The 20483-nt window shown below is 35.9% G+C and overlaps 1 protein-coding gene across 1 annotated transcript in view; it reads right to left on the bottom strand.

The window, feature by feature from the left end:
* Positions 1-16398: 16398 nt before the first annotated feature.
* Positions 16399-20483, bottom strand: part of LOC131029663 (uncharacterized) — a 99647-nt gene continuing 95562 nt past the window's right edge. Inside the window, exon 8 of the mRNA XM_057960252.2 lies at positions 16399-16548. Within this exon, the coding sequence (XP_057816235.1) occupies positions 16477-16548 (72 nt within the window). The 3' untranslated portion in view covers positions 16399-16476. The remainder of the gene's footprint in view (positions 16549-20483) is intronic.

Here is a 20483-nt window from a genome sequence, read left to right as displayed (position 1 = left end):
GACAAGAGGACACAATGTTGATGAGGACTCTATGTTTGTAGGTGGTTGGACTCAAAATGACTCAAAAGAAAGTGTGTTGTTTGATGTAAAAATGTTTTGCATACATTTGAAGACACAAAAGACACAATGTTTTGATGTTGGTATTGAATATTTGAATGTTTAAAAGAAGACAAGCACAATTTCTATGGTTGGCCAGGACAATAGTTGTTGATTTAGAAGAGGTTCCAATGCCTTTTAGGACAACTTTGGCTCTTTGGGTAGAACTTTCAGGTATTTTGTCCTTTATGATAATAGTATAAAACATAGTTGTCCATTGAAATGTGGCTAAAGGTTGAATCATAGTCATAGGACACCTTGGTATAGTTAGCTTGCTCATCTGTGGCTTTGGATTTTCCCTTGTCATGTTTAGGGAATGGTTTCTTAAACATCTCATGTTCTTGATTAGATGTATGTCCCTCGATCTCAATGTCACCTCTATTAATAAGATCCTGTATAATGTTCCTCAAGCGATGGAAATTTCCTGTTTTATGCCCCTTTCTCTTGTGATATTCACAATACTCATCGTCATTCCACCAGTTTGGTTTGACTTTTGGTTCATATGGAGGATTATCTGGAATTGTTATTATCTTGTTTGCCACCAACTTCCTAAAAGCTGACTCAAGTGGCTCTCCCAATGGGGTGTATTTCCTTCGTGGTTTTGAAGTTGCTTGAGCATTTACTTGGTTGTTTGTAGAAGAACTTGACCCTGAAAGAATGATTTTTGGTCTCACTATGTTAGCATCAACAACACCATCATTTACTATGTTCTTGTTCTTGTTCCAAAATCGTGGCTTGTCCTTTCCTTGAAAATCCTCTTTTTTCTTTAAATATCTTGATGATTACTTGCTCAATTAAGACCTTCTCTATTGCTAAGCCATTCTCAATGACGTCATTGAAAGTGGACAAACAAGCTTTCCTCAAGTCATAACCAATTTCTCTGTTAACATTCTGTGTAAACATCTCTACCATTTATTTTTTTGGAATTTCGCAAGAGCATCTGCTGGCTAAATTCCTCCATCTTTGTAAGAATGATAAAAATGACTCCCCATCTTTTTGTTTGGTATTGCATAAAGTGACAACTGATATATCTATCTCTATGTTATATAAGAAATGTTTTATGAAAGCTTTTTCTAGACCACCCCATGACTTAATTCCAGGTGGAAGTTGGGAGAACCATTCCATAGCTTGTTCACCTAAGCTTTATTGTTTCAATCTCATCAGGTATGTTTCTTCTATTGCTACCTCAATGCAAGCTATGAAAAACTGTCTTATATGTGCCTTAGGGTCTCCTTTGCCTCTGTACTTTCCAAACTTTGGCGTTACAAAATGTGTAGGAAATGGAGGCATGCGAATGCTTTTATCAAATGGATAGGGACATATATCTCTCATTGTGTAAGCTAATTTTGGTGTATTGATGTCCTCCATCTTCTTTTGTAAGTCCTTTATCTATTGTTCCAAATTGTTTTTGGGTGGAGACCGACTTCTTGGACCATATCCCATGCCCAAGCCATCGAGTGGAGGAGGATACTGCATATATGGATGATATTGATCATAAACATGTTCATATGGAGGAGGTCTATAATGATAATGCGTGTAGGGACCACTTGATATAGGGTCATAAGACATATCATGAGTTTTCTCTTATGTGTTGCCCCCAAATTTGACACGGGGTTTTCATGTGTCCAAATTTTGAGCATGCCTCTGAATATCCAATTGCTTTTGAGGTTGGTCCTTAGCATTGGTATACGATTGAGTGTATTTATCTGCATACGATTTTCATAAAGGTCTGCATAGACAGAATTGTTCATGAGATGTTATTTTGTGAGTATCATAAGCTTGACCATGTGTATTTGGGATCTCAGGTTTTTGAAACAAGAATGATGGTGACTCAGGCACAAAATGTGGCCCTCTATTACCTCCTCTATTAGGTCTCCTTTGATCCATGTTGAGTTGACTTTCTTGAGTAGGACGATTGTGCACTATTAGGGACGTGTCAAAATCACAAGGTATCTTAGCTCCACTTTGTGCCATCACTTGCAGGAAATATTGTCTATCTCTTCTCATGATCTCTTCAACCAATCTATTAAAATGGGGACCCATGATAGTTTCCTCCACCTCTGCTGAATGTATTGAAATGTTGTCAACATTGTCATTTTGTGCATCATTGTTGTTTGTATCATACATGTTCTCAACATTCTCAATGTTTCTATAGATGCCCATGTTAGGTAATGTGGTATGATTAGAATTGAAAAAGATATCATTGTCGTACTCATAGCCACTCATGTTTGCAGACTCTTGAGCCTCTTTAGATTCCCTCCTAGATTTTTGGGAACGGGTTTCAACCATGAACTAGGTCTTGACCAAGATGTCTAAGACTAGATGAAAATAAAAAGAGTATGGAAGACCAAGAGTTGGATGGAATGTAAATGAATATGAGGTGTACTTGCAATGTCCAAAGTGTAAGACCAATTATGTGTGTAGTAGAGCAGGTGCGACTTCCAAAGAGATGATAGATCTCTTGATGAGGTAAGTTGACCTTGACTCTAAGTAAGACCAAATGAGACCCAAAGGTGATAGACCTTGATGAGGGACCACTTAGCAAAATGTTGTTGTATGTATTGTGTTGACAAAGCAAGATGAGGACAAGCAAGTGACCTTTTGACTCAAGTTTAGACAAATGTGAATGTAATGCAAGGTGTAAGGCAATGATGAACTTTGTGAGACCCAAAAATAGGCTGAATGCTAGATGAAAACCTAGAGAAATAACCTAGGAAGCTCAAGAATTCTGAAACTGATTGCTCTTGTTTGTTGGACTGTAAATTTGCCCAGTACTGAACACAGACGTTCCTATATACTTCACAGACGTGGTTCCCCAACACAGACTTGACCAGATACTGCATAGACACGTTTATGAGAGTCTTGTGAATGCAGTTTGCTATGATAACACAAACATGTTTATGTCCTATGCAGACGCGGTTACAGGACATAGATATTTAAAAAACTTGAGTGCAATTTTTCCAATTTGTGAAGTTGTTGTTGCGACCAAATTTGAATGTGTGACTATTTTCCATGACAAGAGGACACAATGTTGATGAGGACTCTATGTTTGCAGGTGTTTGGACTCAAAGTGACTCAAAGAAAAGTGTGTTGTTTGATGTAAAAATATTTTATATATGTTTTGAAGACACAAAAGACACATTTTTTTTTATGTTTGGTCTTGAATGTTTGAATGTTTAAAAGAAGATAAGCACAATTCTTATGGTTGGCCAGGACAATAGTTGTTGATCCGACATGGGGTTTCCCCTAAGGCTACACTATTCAAAGCAGATACTTAGATGCTTGACCCCACTAACTCCACCCTCGACACTCACTTCTCTGGGGCAACCAAGCACCAGTCCCCACGAAAACTCCTAGTGGCGAACTTTGTACCTCTACTAAGAACCGTATGTGTATGGGCCGCTCTACATGTCCGACCTCCTACCCCAACAACTAGAAGGATTTTGGCTTTCTAAAACAAAAAAGTTATAGTAAGGGCATCCACTCATGTGGCCATACATGCGACACTTTTAGCTCTGTAAATACAGAAAGCTCCCAGTCAGTAAGGGTTACGCCCTAGTATTGATCAAATGGGTTTATGGGGAGACATAGTGTCGGTATGAACTAACCAACACATGTTACCCATGGCTTTCACCATGGATACAGTTATTTATAGTGGTTCGAAAGAGGGGGATTTGTCTCACTACGACTTGGGTTGTTCCCTCCTCACTAGTAGTCCTAATGACTACATGGGGAGGCAGACCCTCTAAAGATTAAACACAAAGAGCCTATTTCCCAAGACACAAAAGACACTGGTTTAATTTTAGTGCACCAATTGAAGTGTTTGCTAATATATGGAAACAAGGCACACAATGCAAAATCAAAATAAAACCCTTGCCAAGGTCCTGCACCAAAGATTTGTTAATAGTTTGGGTTGTTTCAAATGATTACCCCTTCCCGCAAGCAAACAAGTTAGGTTTTATTTTAACAAAATCCCAAAACACTTTGTGAAAAATAGGGGCCTTCGATACACGATTCACTTCCAAAGATAAGTTGCACCACTTTGTTAGCTAGATCACAAGATATTAGCTCAAATAAACCAGATCTGAAACCTTAAATGCAAACCAAAATGACGAAACAAAAAATGAAAAATGCAAACCGAACACAGACATGATTCTGCCCTACACAGACGTGATTATGCAACACAAACGTGTTTTGACACCTCACAAACGTGATTCTGCAAAAAGAAAAACAGAAAAATCCTGTAGAATACAGACACAGTTAAAATGATCAGAAACACGATTCAGAGGTTCACAAATGCGACAGAAAAGAAAAATGCAATTCCAAAATGTGCAGATGCGAAAAGTTGAAATATTGTTGGAAATGTCAAATCTGCAACAAAAGATGTTAAATGCAAAAGGGACAAGAGTCCCACCAAGCTTTCCAAAATGTATCTAGTGAAAAGTGAATAATGGAAACAACAATATTGAAAGACTAAATGAATTCAACCACAAAACCCTAGCCCAACAACAACAAAGATCCACCATAACATATGAAGATTACCCAAGACAATGCAAATCAACAAAATCACAAAGATTATACCATCACATGTCCACTTGGGTTTGAATCTCCATCCTTCCTATCTCCATTGATCTCGCTTGATATATTTTCTCTCAAATTTTATGTGTGTACAAGAGTTCAACAAAGAATGGAAATGTGGTTGATAGCTTGGTCGCAAAAAAACTTGGTTGCATAAGAAAGTTAGAATGTTTAGGAGAGTTGATAATGAAAGAAGCATCCTCTTATATAGAAGACACTGTAGGAAATGGAGGGATGAGATTAAGAAGTGTAAAAGATAGATGGTCGACTAGGATTAGAGGGTAGGTAAAAGAAATAATAAAATAATGAGAGGGTAGGTAGTGTAGGAATTAAGAGATGAATGACATGTGTCATGGGTAGAAAAGGGTAATGAATTAACTAAATAAATAAATATTTATTTAAATAATAGAAGTGGGATCAATTAAATAAATAAAATATTTATTCAATTTAGAAAAAGGACAATTTAAATAAATAAAAGTATTTATTTAAATGAGAAATAAGGATAGAAAAGGATAAATGAATTGATTTATTAAATGAAGATTTATTTAATTAATAGAAGACTTAGGATAAAATTTAATTAGACATGACAATTTTAGGTGTCTACAGTTGGTTGTCTAACAATAATGAGATCACCAACTTCCTAAAAATTTTGATCTTAAATTTTTAAGTATGTGTGCTACTAAAATATTCAAGAGACCACCTGCTTGTAAAAGCTCTTAAAAATTCTTAATAAAACCCTTTGAAATATTTTAGGAAACCCCCTCCATAGGACCACTACCTAAGGTAAATTCTCTCTAATATACTATAAGAATGCAAGTAAGAGCTAAAGCTATTTCATAATGAAGATAAGTTAAACATCACAATTATAATGGTAAATAAGAATTGATGGGTAGTCAATCCTCAAAAGTAGACTGGTTTATCTTGATATAGTAGCCATATTGTTATAGATTATGCCTCGATTGTTCAAATCAAACCTAATATTATTCATGGTAGAGATGTCTTTTGTGACAACATCTATCCATTTATTAATGTTCATTGACTTGCCTCTTATCAAACAATCTATTCTTTGATTTATTCTAGCTATCTTGTCATTTTCTTGTTAACCTTTAGTGCAATTATGATAAGAGAAAATAGTGAGGAATTAGAATAGAGTGTTAAAGTAAGACAAAAGAACACTTATTCCAAATGAGAGCATGTACTCGATAAAAAATTTCATATTTCCATCCAAAATGTGTTTAATAGTAATTTATCTTATGGAGTTAGGTGCAATATATTTTTAGCTCCAAGTCCAAGCAACACATCCTTCCAACCAAGAGAGAATCTAAAAATAATTGGGAAACATCTTAGAAATACCATATTCTAATGAAAATAAGGAAACTAACATTTCCAAACTTGATGTTCTTCATTTGATGAGGAAAGTTAAACTGTGGATGTTTTAAAGGTATTCTATCACATGGAAGCTTGGAATACAATAATTTCCTAGCCAAAATTTGAACATTGGTGTCAACCTTAGACATAATTTGTGAATGGATATTAACCTTAATTTTTTTGACTCAATTTAGATTTCTATTTGATGGTAAGCTTGTGAAGAAGCTAAAGATAGGGGGAATAATGAGAATCATTGAAAGGATAACAATAACAATCTTTGAAGAAGTTCCATTGAGAATATATGGAGAGAGTAATGGTTTTGATAGGTAGATGAGGGGAGGAATGAGTTTTAGTAGATATTTGTCATTGTGAGAGAGATCAAATTTTTTATTTTTTATTTATTATTTATTTATTTTTTATATGCATGTTACCAAGAATTCTACTTAAGGGTAGAAATTTTCTAAAGATCCTTGAATTGTTACATTCCTCTCTTAAAGAGGTGATAAAATTAAGCTAAGAAAATTATGGCAAGTGGATTGCCATAAATTTTTATATGTATGCTACATCAAATTGATGAGGTAAAAAATACCATCCAATGTTTGAGGGACAATTCTTTCCAATTCAAGAACTTTGTTATGTTTCAAGCTTTCTATATGTTTTTTAGAAGGGAAAATGCCTTGTTTTGAAAGAATAAGGGCATAAATAGTTTATCAAGTGTCCAAGACAAATTTTGGAAAACATCCTTAAATAGACTTTTTCCAAGTAGGAAGGTACTTAGAGTAGTCAAATAATTCCTAAGAAAACTACAACTATAGCATTATATGTGATTCATACATCTTTGTAGCTAGGTTATGCTAGTATGATTTCTCTTATATAAGCTGAACAAACCTCTAAAAATAAAGACAATCCCATACCTAAAAAATATCAATTTAGGGTATCATGAGAAGATAAACCCAAGGACCATGAATTGAAGGAACCTTTAAAAAATTTGGTGTGAACAAAATTTTCTAGATGCTTTTAGCACATGGTTTCAATCCTTACTTATTTTATATAGTTTTCATCTATGAACATGATGATAGGCGAGGTTCTTTTGTGTGATAATATTATTAAGGTCCAAAGTAATCTTATTATGTCTCCTTGTTAGAAATAATAACAAACAACCTTTAATTACATATGCTAAAAAAAATTATACTATTTCAACTTTATCAGAAGAAATTTGAAATTTGCTACTTGGCACATATGCAAGTAGGTATTAAAGGATTCAAAATAGTTTTTGTCACCTTATAATGGTGTTTTATTTTGAATGTAATTCCAAATTATATTAGTGATATTAGGGATTTAGATATTGTTGTTAGGGTGACTAATTATAGGGGTAAGTTAAGATTGGGTGAAATTGATCATTGGGAGGTGTTATTGTTTAGTCATTATTCACAAATTACTCTCCTTGAACCATGAGGGGTTCTATAGGATATACAAAGACATTTAATTTTTCCTAAATGTAGTGTTTATACATGAAATCTTTGATAGAGATTTGAATGTTGACACTAGCTACAACTCTATCTAGCAATTTATTTTATTATGCCAGTATTTTGGCATTCTATTTGAAAAATATATTAAGTAAGATACAACATATATAATAAATCAAATAAATTGCTAGAGAAAGAAAGCAAGATATTATTGAGGAAGTATCCTCTAATGATAAGGGTTTGATTTGTGAAGAAGTGTAGAGTGACATTGATGAATATGGAGATAAGTTAGAGGGAAGTGTGGTACTTTCCTCTTTAAGAGTATCTTTTTATTGTTAACACCCTAGAGTAGACTACCCTGCCTACATCACCTTCTCTAAGAAATGATGCATGACACATTATCAAAAACATCTTGGGGATTCCTTCTAGCATGCTCTTTATTAACTAGATTTTTATTTGATTGCAAGGTTCAAGATTAAATACCTACAACAAGAGGATGGTGAACAACACAAATCCATCACATATGCAAAATTCAAGTGGAAGAAAATCTGAATTCCGTTAAGCACATAACATTTAAGTGGTTCAAAAGAGTTTAATTCTTCTATAATACTTTCACAAGTTATACATAATAACTCTTCAACCACTATTAGAGAGCTTATCTTCATTCATATTCCTCACCTAGACAATGTTGATTCATTTGATACATTCTTTCACTTATGCAATAAGGAATCCATGGTCCAATTTGTGTTAGATATTTCTAACACTATGAAGGATATTAATTTTATTGCAGCTTACCCATTATTCCTTGATTTTAGATGAAGTAAATCACATCCAAGCATTTGTAGAGAGTTTATCTTCATTCATATTCCTCACCTAGACAGTGTTGATTCATTTCATACATTCTTTCACTTCTTATGCAATAAGGAATCCATGGTCCAATTTGTGCTAGATATTTCCAACACTACGAAGGATATTAATTTTATTGCAGCTTACTCATTATTCCTTGATTTTGGATGAAGTATATCACATCCAAGCATTTGTAGATGGTGAATATCACTTACAATTTATTTATGTTTTTTTGAACTATGGTTAGCCTAAGATGAATACAATTAAGATGTCTTAGTATTGGTCACCAACCAAGCAACATCATGTTATCATTCCTTTAGCTTTTATTGTATTTGAGTCCATACAATTTATTGATTGTCTCTATTGTTCTCAAATATATGATATAAACTACATTTTGTGAGCAAATTTATCTCTCATAGATGAAGGAGAAAATTACTCTTGCTAATGACATCTAATTTTGTAAGTTGGTGAACAACAAACACACTTCCAAAAGTAACTTTGTAAAAAATATAAATTCACTCTCATTCTAATAAATTTATCACATAAGACTAAGGTGGTTGATCTTGAGTTGATGATATTAGAGAGATCACTTCAAGGGAAAATAACAATATGTTATGCGTTTGTCAAAAATTCCAAAGAATGAAAAATTATTATTAAGCGTATCTAAATCAATGTAAAAATTAGTAAGAATTTCAAGAGACCATGACATAACTAAGATCTAGTGGTGTAACTTCTTCATGTTTAACAAGCATAGATGTACCTCCAAAGACATCCTCTTCTTGGTCTCCTTTTTTTTTTTTCTCCTTATTCTTTAATTTTCTCATGAGTTCTTTTTTGGAAGAAACAAATTAAGGTAGTTATATGTTTTTGATAATAATAGCAGCCAAAAACGAGGGGGCTGACCCATGGGTACAATTAAGAGAACAATGGAAGGACCATTGTCCGCAAACAATCAGCATAGAAGCAGCCTTTTACCTCTATCAAAAACAAAAACCATCATACGAGAGTTTATCAGCAATAAAATACTACCAGTCAGAGTATACTTCCAGTGCCACGCAGGGCTATAAACATTAAAATATAAACATAAGCCGAAACTAGACCTATCCAGCCTACTACACTGCATACAAAAAACTTCTCCACATGCAGAAAGTTAATTCTTTTTCCCACGGCTCTTCTTAGGGAGCAACTTCTTAGCCCATTCCTTAGTGAGGAACTTGAACAGGCCTTTAAAGTCCTCGTCCTCCTTGCCTTTTCCTTTGTCCGTGCTATCCTGCAAAAGGCACAAAGTAGTGGCCGAGCATCTCATGACATTCAGAGCGAATTTAGACACATCATGCATCTTGGACTCCGTCGCCTCCAGTCTGCTGGTAATCACCTGCAGGGTGTCAGAGAGGGCTTCTATCTTTTTCCCGAGCTCTGCCAGGTTGGGATCTTCTTCCTTCACACTACTGGCCTCTTCAACAACCAGCATTTTCTCAATCCTGAAGGTCGGGGAAGGGAAATTGGTAGGTTTCGGGCTCATAGAGGCGGCCGGGCTATCAGAAACATGGGTTGAGCTCACAGAAAGGGGGGAATGTTTGTGCTGGGCCTAGGGGGTTTTATCAGTCGAAATGGAGTTGCCCATGTCATGCGAGGAGGAGGGGTCTCTTAGGGATTTATCAGAGGGTTTAGAGGCCAATCTGGTAGAGCGGCGGGGCGTGTTGGCGTCTTCGGTAAGTCCGGGTCCGAATCAATTTCTTGGATTTTAACTTTTTTAGGGGTTCTGACCTCCTCCAGGGAGTGATTCTTGATTTTCTTGCTAGAGGAGCCAAGTTCCGTGCAACGGGGGCTTGAATCATTAATGGCCAGAGGTTGGGTCGAGGGGCCGACATTCTGCACAGAAATGGAACAGGGCGGGCAGAGGGCGAGGTGGAAGTTGAACAGGTAGAGCATAAGGCCCTAGTGCAGGATAGGAAAGTCTTTTCCTTTCTTTTTGGCTTCAGCTATATCTTTAATGTTAGCATCCATCGAGTGCAATAAAAAGAACGAAATGGAAACGAGGTCTTTGTTCCTCAAATGGTTCAGGAAGGGGAGGTGGTAGTAGTAGAAAATGCCATACCTGCCTTCGAGCGTAAAATACTTCATCACAATGTAGCAGACTTCGTCCCAAGGGTGCGGGAGTTCCTCTCTGTTAAAGCCTCCGGCCCTCTTGACAGGGTTCTCGCCGTGGCAGAAAAACTGGTTAAGGCTGGTAGAGTCCGCAATGCGGCTCTGTTTTTTCCATTTTCTACTCTCCATTGAGAGGCCAATAGCCTGGGCTATGACCTCTTCGTTAATTTCGAAGGAGATTCCTCCCACAGTCACCCTTCTGTCCTCCCAGGAGGACACAAATTGTTTAGAGAGTCTCTCGTCGTTGCCCTTCATGTTCTCCATAAATTTGTCAATGCCTCCTTCGGTGCACATGAACCAGGCCGCTGGTTTGGCTTTGAACTCCTCAACTTTGTTGGGTTCTAGCCTGAGCCTGTCCCCCCCCATTTTAGAATCCTCCAGCTTCACAGTTTGAAAATAACAGAAAGCCAGAACACAGAGCCGAAGCAAACTTAAGACGAAATAGTTAGGAAAAATGTGCCAGACTTGGGTTAAACGGTTGTAATAATCATAGTGATTATTATCCTTTAAGGTCTCGTAGATATCGCTGGCTGGAGATCTACTCGGAGCGTGTGAGCCTTTACTCGAGCCAATGTGAGTTGACAACTCCTCAACACCGCCTTTGCCGTCGCCAATTGGCACCATCCGAGTCATAAATGAATGGTAATCATTCCCGATGTCAGTCCTTTCTTTATAAATTTGTCCCCTGTGGTAGTGATGACTCCGCATATCTCTGCTACGTGTCCGTCTGTGGTAGAAATTGGCGGGATCTCCGAGCCAATTTGAAAAAATTAACATATTTTCCTTCATCATTGGGGGGAAGGGTTAGTCCTTTCCTAGCACAAGGCTTTTTCCTTATCTAGGATTTCCTTAACTATGATTGGCAGCGTATTGGGGTTCCTCCAGCATCGTAAGCCCACCTGCAGCCTTCCTTCAGCCGCCATGGAATCCGCCGCTCTATTTCCTTCTCTAAAGATGTGGTCTATGGTGAAGTCCTCCATTTTGACTAGCAAGTGCCTGATATCCCTCAAAATGGGTTCCACTTTCCACCCAACTGAAGCCTTCTCTTTGATAGAGTCGATAATAACTTGAGAGTCTCCTTCAATTTCCAGATGCTTTATTCCTATGTCGTTAGCCATTTTCAGCCCCCAGAGGAGGGCCATTCCCTCAGCTTGGGTGATCTAACTTTCACTGAGGTTGCCAACATAGGCTGCAACCATGTCCCCTAGATGATCCCTGATGACTCCACCACCAGCCTGATTGTTGCATTAAGCAGAGCCATCAAAATTCAATTTAAACCAGTGAATTCTGGGGGAAGACCACCTAGTTATCTGTCTCTTTTTCTTGGTGCTGTTGTTGAAACGGTTGAAGCCAGGGGGGGGCTTCCAGCCGCGAGTGATCTTCTTATTTGTCTCATTAGGAGGATAGGGGGGGATTTTCCATTTTGTAGCTTCTAGATTCTCCGATATCAACTTAAAGCAGGTGAGGGCAACAGAGTCTGGAGGGGTCTCAGTGTCTCTGAAAATTCTGTTGTTTCTCTCCTTCCACAAAGCCTAGCAGATGTGCGGAGGAATCTGTTTCCAAAGTTGAATGATGAGGGGATGATGGGAAGGGGGGGTCCAATCAAACACAAAGTTTTTTATAGTCTTGTGGAAGACCCAACACAGACCAAATGTGAGCCGCAAAGGGACAAAGAATAAAAAGGTGCTCAATATATTCCTCATCCTTTTTACATAAGCTGCATCTATTGGGGAGATGGAATCCCCTCTTTTTCAAATTATCAAGCATGAGGGTTTTGCCATGCATGAGGGACCACCAAAAGAAATTAATTTTGGGAATTAACTGAGGGTTCCAGACTTTCTTCCAACCTTTCGCATCCACAGGGTGTTTTAGGAGCTGAGAGTATGCAAATTTGACCGAGAATTGGCCCGATTGAGTCTCTTTCCAGATGAAGCTGTATTCGTTCGTGGTCATGGGAATTCTAGTTTTCAGCAATAAGAGTTGCAACTCCTGAGCCAGGGGGAGTAAGTTCGGTTGATTGCTGCAGATGGGGACTAAGTCCTTCCAACCACTTCCTGGGATCAAATAATCCGCAGCATAAACCCCCAGGATAGCCTTGAAAGGGTTCCTAATTTGATGGAAGCGAGTGTTGATTAACGATCTATCCTCCGTCCAAAAGTCCTCCCAAAATCTCACCTTTTTGCCATCTCCAAGCTGCCACTTCAGACCTTCTCTGACCATCACTCTGTTCTTTAGGATGTTGTTCCATAATTTGGAACCTTGGGGAAGGTCAGAAGTGTTGAGATTATAAAAGAAATGCTCCCAATCCAAATACTTAGCTTTGATGATGTTGCACCAGTCCGCCTCCCCTTTAGCCAAGGTCCATCCCACCTTGGCAATTAGCGCCTTATTGAGGGCATTAATCTTTCGTATACCCAAACCTCCCAGAGATTTGGGTAGACACACAGTATCCCAATTGATCAGAGCCAGGCGTTTCTTTTCCTCTATGCCAGTCCATAAAAAGTTTTTTTGAATTTTTCAAGTTTTTCTCCCATGGTCCCTGATATTTTGAACATGGAGAGGAAGTAGACCGGAATTCCCTGTAGGGAGGCAACAAGGAGTTGGAGCTTCCCCGCGCTACTGAGAAATTTCCCTTTCCATCCCGCAAGCTTTTTCTGCATTCTTTCCAAGATAGAGTTCCAGAAGGTGGGAGTGACTTCCTTGACAGTGAGAGGGAGTCCCAGGTAGGTCCCCAGGAGAGTAGCCATTTTGCATCCGAGGATGGAGAGGATTCTGAGTTGGAGGTCATTTGGAGTGTTGAAGAAGTAGAGATTACTCTTATCATAGTTGATGCATTGTCCCGATGCCTTGGCATAGTCCTCCAGAAGGGTCTTCCAACCTTTAGCCTCCATGACAGAAGTTCTGCCAAAAAGGAAAGTGTCATCCACGAACTGCTGGATATTAGTTATATGTTGTACATTACCATTAATAATGTTTTATCCAACTTTGTTATATTATTTTTTAATGTTGGCTTGCATAATGTACTTTCCAATGGTAATTATATGAACATATATAGAAATTATTTTTGTTTAATTGAAAATCATTGGTTATAAATAGAATTTTCTTTGTAGCGACACTCATTTTCTAATAGGTTCCCCCTTTACTAACAAGAATTCTATTGAACATTGCCTAGGTAATAAACCTATCATTCTCTATATTATTTATATGTTTGTTAGGATGAATTGGGATTACAATAGTTTTTTGTATACTAACTTTTATTTCGACAATGTGATTTTACAATAAATGCCTACTTGGGATGTTACCCAAGCATAAAGACTTCCTTTCTAGAAAATGGGTCAGAAACAATGATACACAACATTCTAATAGAATTGTTGGAATAGTTCCCTTAGAACCAATAACATCTAACTTGAGAGAGAAATCCCACTTGGGAAATTTACCAATTATTTAGAATTCCTTGACATTTCTATATTATGACCAACCATTTATCCATCCTTACCATTTAATTCCTAGGCAACAAGCTTGAAACTACACCAAAGATGGTAGAAAAATCTCATGTTACCCTTATTTAGACTCAAAATCCATTGGCTATCTAGAGGCACCTCCTCGAGGCGAGGAGTTATTCCTTTTAGATATAGAGGAATAATCTTATTGTGAGGAGCTACAACATTGCTTGTAAGCTAATAGTGATTTCTTATGTGGCATAAAAGATTATATTCTTTATCGTAGCTGAATTTTGATGGGTCAAGTTTATACATTCATTATCTTGTTTATATGAAAATTACTTTCAATTAATTTTTTATCAAAATCATTAAAAACAAGTTCATGCTTATTTGAAAAATCAATGATGTTTTATGTACATTAACCTTTTTATAGATGTCTTAATTCTCATATATGCTTTGTATAATCTTATAGCTTACATGGACTCTTCTTTATTTCTTCTTAAAATCATAATAGTCATCTTTATTTTTCACCCAACATTATACTTAAATATATGACCTTTAAACATAATATAATTTATGATAAATTTTAATATCTAACAACATGTGAATGTGGTGCTTCTCCAATACATAAATTTAAATTTAAATTTATTACTTAAAAATTTGAAATTTTATTGCAACCATGAAAAGTGAGTATTGAACTAAGAAAGTTGTAAATCAATTGACATGAAGTTTCATGTTGATGTATTTTGCGGATTATAAATATCGGAAATTTTCTTAAACGTACTAATTATAAAACTCACCTTCTCAAAGGAGAAGGAAATAAATATCTTTTAAGTGGCGCTTTTTTTTCCAGCAATTTTTATTTCTCTTAAACTATTTCTTAAATCGTAATGGCCAATTTTCAATGTACTGCCATTTTTTTAATTATAAATTAATAATCGAGCTTGCTGGATGATTAGAAAAGTGAAAATGGGCTCTGAACAAGGTTAGTTGTAAACGAATATAGTGAATTAATTGTTCACATCTCAACTTCAGGTCCATAACACATTTCAATACGACTGTATACTAACTACTATACTTATATTTTAAAAAAATATATGTAAAATAATGCACTCTTTCACTCTCATTAAAGATGTATCTGTTTCATATACTTAGAGACAAGTGGCAATTATTCTATTTTATTCAGAGTAATAAAATAATACTTATAAAAAAACTGAAACATGCATGCATTTGCATTTACCTGTCACCTACACGTCAAATTTATTCGAAATCAATTTTTTGTTTACGGATATTTATATGTCATTGTAGATGCCTCTCGATATAAATATTTTAGCTTTGTTTATTGATATATTAAATCATTTCGTATATATATATATATACCTCCGTTAACTAAACATCGTGTCGTCTTATGTCCTCGAGGAATTGTTTGCCTATAAGAAAATACATTAAGTTCATACGAAGAATCAGATTTATTCTCAAAAAATCAATCAAAATATTAACCAGAATATGGGTGATAGGACAGGCAAAATAAACAATCTTATTTATATCTACTCAGGAAATTATAATGAATATTTTATTCGACAGTTCATCACTTACATTTTTTTTGAAGAACAAAAACTGAAATTAATTAAGTATAAATCAAGTAGAGATTAGCAGAAATTTGAGAATAAGCATCACCAGAAATTTGAGAACAGATTTATTTTAGAGAAGTCTACATATGAGTGAGAACTCCAAAAATATGTCGAAATTGGTATGGTGTGATGGTTAAGTTGTGGTATAGTTGTTCTTGTCATACAAGGTTCAAACCCCGTTGAAGTGCTATCGTTGAATGTTTAAATGGGGATGAGGTCCTTCATTTGTGACCTCACCAGTTCATAGTTCTGGGTCAAAAGCATTTACCCCTTACAAAAAAGAAAAGAAAACTCATAAAATATTAGCAAACTCTTTAACTCTCTTTAATTAGCAACACACAAGTCTAAGCCTCTTGGACTTGAAATAAGCCTGAGTCGCACATTGACTTGGCTCTCATAACCCCTCATAATGCTCTCACAACCCCATTACCCTGCTACTTGCTTTGCAGTCCACTTGGAACTCAGAAGATGCATACCAGACCATTTCAAATTCTAATTACTTGCCCTTAAACAATCAATTCTACTTTATAATGGATATATCATATATATACCCATATTTATCATGAAAAAGTCTAGAGAGTTGAGAGAAAAGAAAAGACAAAAGAAACTTTAACATCACGAGAAGTTTTATATGGGCGAATACAAAACTGCCTCTTTCAACAAGGGAGATTTCAAAACGTTCTCAAGGCTTTCAAAACTGCCATTGACACCTATGAAACTGTCTTCTAATTTTTTAATACGAATGTAAAATAAGGTACCATTTTCTATAAATTGCACAAGTTTTCAGGAGGAATCTAAATATGCATTAGTATTCAGAATTTGTTTTCATCTAAGATATGTTTTTGGACCTACAACAAAGGTGTCTCCATTTCACCAAGGAGTCTAGGAAAAAACCAACTACTTTTATGAATCACACCTCCATAATGCAAGAGGAATAATGAACCCCTCAATTGATGACTGGACTACCATATTGCTCTGCACAATGACAAGATAAACAAAAATTTAGATCACTTTTGTCTCCGTCTGTCTATGTGATGTGATAGTAAAATGCATGAAAATGGAAGAACTTAACAACATTAATTTTCACCAAGGAAATGATCCTTGTGTTTCCACTCCATATCTTCCCATGAAGATTCGAGACTTCTCTCAGCTGCTCTTTGCCTATGAATGCAAACAATATTAAGCTCTATTTTACGCCTTGCTGAGATGGTAATCTTTTGCTCTTAGACAATACACTGTTTCCCAGTCATAAACGTAGGGAGTGCCAAACACAACACCGCATACATCCAAAGGAGCAAAATCCACATCCACTCAATCAACAAACTTCATTCTAAATTGTCTACTAACTAGCACAGTAGCACCTTTTATCAAACCCAAAGCATAAGAATTGGGGTGTCGACAAGTTTCTAGGCCAATTTTGTCAACCAAATATTCGGAAAATAAATCAATCCAAAAATGAGGATTAAAAAAATCATCAACCTTAATGCCCTTTACTTGATTTTTGGTGTTAAATAGTCCTCTGGAACCAACAAAACTGACTTTCTTAGTAATGCAAGTCAGTCTAGAATCTACTTCAAAGTACAATCAAGCTATTTAGTAGCTTTTACACTTAATAATTATTATACTCTCTTCAAGTATAGGATATGTAGAGTTTTTTTTACCCTTCTTACCTTGCTTGTGAGAGTTTTTTCTTTGGATGCAACCTCCAACAAGAGGATTCCAAATGACCATTTTAATTAGCCTAAATTTCTTCTTGGTACTCATGGAATTTACCTTCTTTGTCTTGGCTTTAGGTCCTGTTATCCTTGGAGAGAATGGAGGACCATCTACTTCAAGATAGTGATCATGGGTACATGCTTCATGTATTTCAACAAGACCTCATCTTGCACATCTTTCCCCATTCCAGTGGCCCTTCTATGAAATTCATTAGTGTATTGTTGCATATTTTATCTCTCTTTATGTTTCAAAATTTATTATTCTATATATTATTCCTCTTTTATGATTAAAATAGAATTATTTCTTAATCAAATTCTTAAATTGATGCCATAAACCAATTAGAGTTTGCTTCCTCAAAGCTATATAATACAAGTCTCTCAAACCAAGTCAAAGCATGCTTTTCTAATCTTTACTTGGGAAAGGAAATCTTTTGTTATAAAATATGAAAAAGCATACCAAAGTATACATACAATTGCATCAACTAATGGTCAAGCTTCTCTACATCCACATCTTCAAATGGTGGAATCTCAATCTTAGCCTCCACTTTGAATAGATGTTTGCTTAGAAGGCTCTTCTCACCAATTGAGGACTCCTCTTGCTCATTGGAGTAGGCTTTACATCTTCCCTTGGTATCCTCCAAAGAACACTTCTCCATGAATGTCTCCATTAGGGTCTTCATGGTCTTCATTGATTGAAAGGCTTGCAATGTCAACTTCCATCTTGAAGAATCTTCCTTCAACATCCATGACTTCCTCATCACTCAACATGCTTCCACCTACAAAATCCAATGTCTCATTGCAGAGGTACAATATATTTTCCACTTGATCTTGTTGTGGGCATGAACCTACAAAATGCTCACAACAGCTTCCACAAAAGAAAGAAACCACTTCAATACCTCCTGATCCAAAAAACTTTGATGGATATTTCATATCATTCATTGCTTACAAATTTCTTATGAGTATAATGAGAACTGAAATAAACTAAGCACCGTTGTGATCAAGAATTGCAGGAAAATGATAGGCATCACCACAGAAAGCACAAATTTAACATGGGGAAATTTACATAGGAATGAAAACTCTCACAAAAATACGAGAATACACACTTAAAATCTCTCCAGTTGGCAATGCACATATCTAAACCTCTTGGCTCAAAACAAGCATGAATCATACACTGACTTAGCTTCTATGATTTTGTACAATACTCTCACAACACAACTGCCCTGCTACTTGTCACAATCAACTTGGAACTTAGAAAATGCATACAAAACTATTCCAACCCAATTACATGCCCCTATAATGATCAATTCAAGATTATAATGGCTATATCTAACCTTACATCTCATGAAGAGGTCAAAAGGACTGAAAGAAATGAAGAGAAAAGACATTGGAATAGTATGGAACATTTTTATTGAGCATAAGTGAAACTATCTCTTTTTGTAAAAGGGGATTTCAAAACTGCCATTGACACTTGTGAAACTGCCAATTTTAATATAGATTTTGTCCTCCAACTTCCAAAAGCCACTTAAAATAAGGTATCATTTTTTTTTATTACAAAAAGTTTTGAAAGAAATCCAAATATGTAAATAGTAATAATATTCAAACTTTGGTGTCATCTAAGATTTATTTTGGAAGTGACAACAAAAAGTGTTCCCACTTTGCTAGGACATGTACAATGAAAGTAGATCCTTTGGTGGATCAATTTGTACACGAGTACTTGACATGACCTAGTAGCCGAGACTCATCATCTTGCATACATTACTCCCTAAGTTGCACTTAAGGGGGGGTGTTAGTGTAAAAAGTGTCATTATACACCTAGTTAGCTAATAACCTTTCTAGATTGACCTATTCACACCTAGCTTAAGTTTACTTAGGTTTGTCTCACCTCATGTGGTTGAGACGTGCCCTCACTCCGTGAGACACCTAGTGCATTCATATTTGACACCTGTTCACACACTTGTCAAGTGAAATTATAAGTTTTCCATCTTTGGAGGGACAGTCAGTTGTTCAGTCCTACCTTACTACCTCATCTACCTTGCGTATGTATGCGTGGTTCCTCATTGTATTTACACACTCTCATATATGATAGACATGCTCTTGTGCACTATTTTGATTCACTAGTGGAAGCTTCATTTTCGTGCTTTCAGATTTTTGGCTTACTCCAACATCAATCACATCCCTTAGAAATTGTAAAACATCATTGCCAAGAATTTATTGGATTTAACTGCTATACTATATTTGTATGGTAGAACATTATTGATAAGATGCTTTTAAATTTACCAGTTGGGTTTGTTTTTGAAAATGCCACTTTAATTATCAGATCATCTAACATCTGAAGCTCTTACCATCAAAATAGTCAATGTTAAAAACTGATGTGTTTGTTTCCCTAATTTTGTGGAGATAAAGCATAGTAACATTTTGAAAGAATAAAAGAATATCTCCAATGAGTGGAGTGCTTCTCAAGTACTAAACACAATGAACAAACCACTGTTGTGGCCCCAATTGCAATCCTATTTTAAAATCCACTCCATCTATAGAGACAAAAATTTGAGGTATCACAAATGCTAAAAAAATTCTAGCATGCTTAATTTTGCTTTTTTATTTTTGTATTAGCCACAAAACAAATAAAAATATCTTCTCACTAAACAAATGTCGAATTTACTGTAAGAAAATTTCTACATATGAAAATGGTAACCTTCATATTCATCACCATCACTGAGGATATAGATTGAGGAGCATCCATGGTGTTAGAGCAATCTTGCATCAACAAAAATATTTTCTTTCATATTTATTTGTGTTTTGCAGGTTTCCTAATAATGTTCCAATCATCATGCTCTCACCACAGAAGAATATTCATACTGCAAAGGCATATTTTGTTCCAATAACCATTTCACACATCAAAGTTCTAGAGATGAGATCTTATTGTAGAACACTGTAATTCCAAAGATTACAATTGATTTAATGATTCATAATGATTTGATTCTACACAACTGGTATGTGATTTCTAAAAACTAGTTGTTTGTAAATGATGTGACCTATCAAATTTCTTATAAAAGAAGACATAGTGAAACTACATGGCAAACATAAAAGCTCTGCACCAACAATATATCGGCTGGTACTCTACCTCATCCTAAGGTTGAAGGCCTTATTTTGTTTTAGATGAAAATTGTTCCCTTCTAATTTCATTGTAGCATGGTT

Source organism: Cryptomeria japonica, chromosome 7 (assembly GCF_030272615.1).
Source record: "Cryptomeria japonica chromosome 7, Sugi_1.0, whole genome shotgun sequence".
NCBI lineage: Eukaryota > Viridiplantae > Streptophyta > Pinopsida > Cupressales > Cupressaceae > Cryptomeria > Cryptomeria japonica.
The sequence above is the reverse complement of the archived record's forward strand: the minus strand, read 5'-3'. Positions and strand labels throughout refer to the sequence as shown.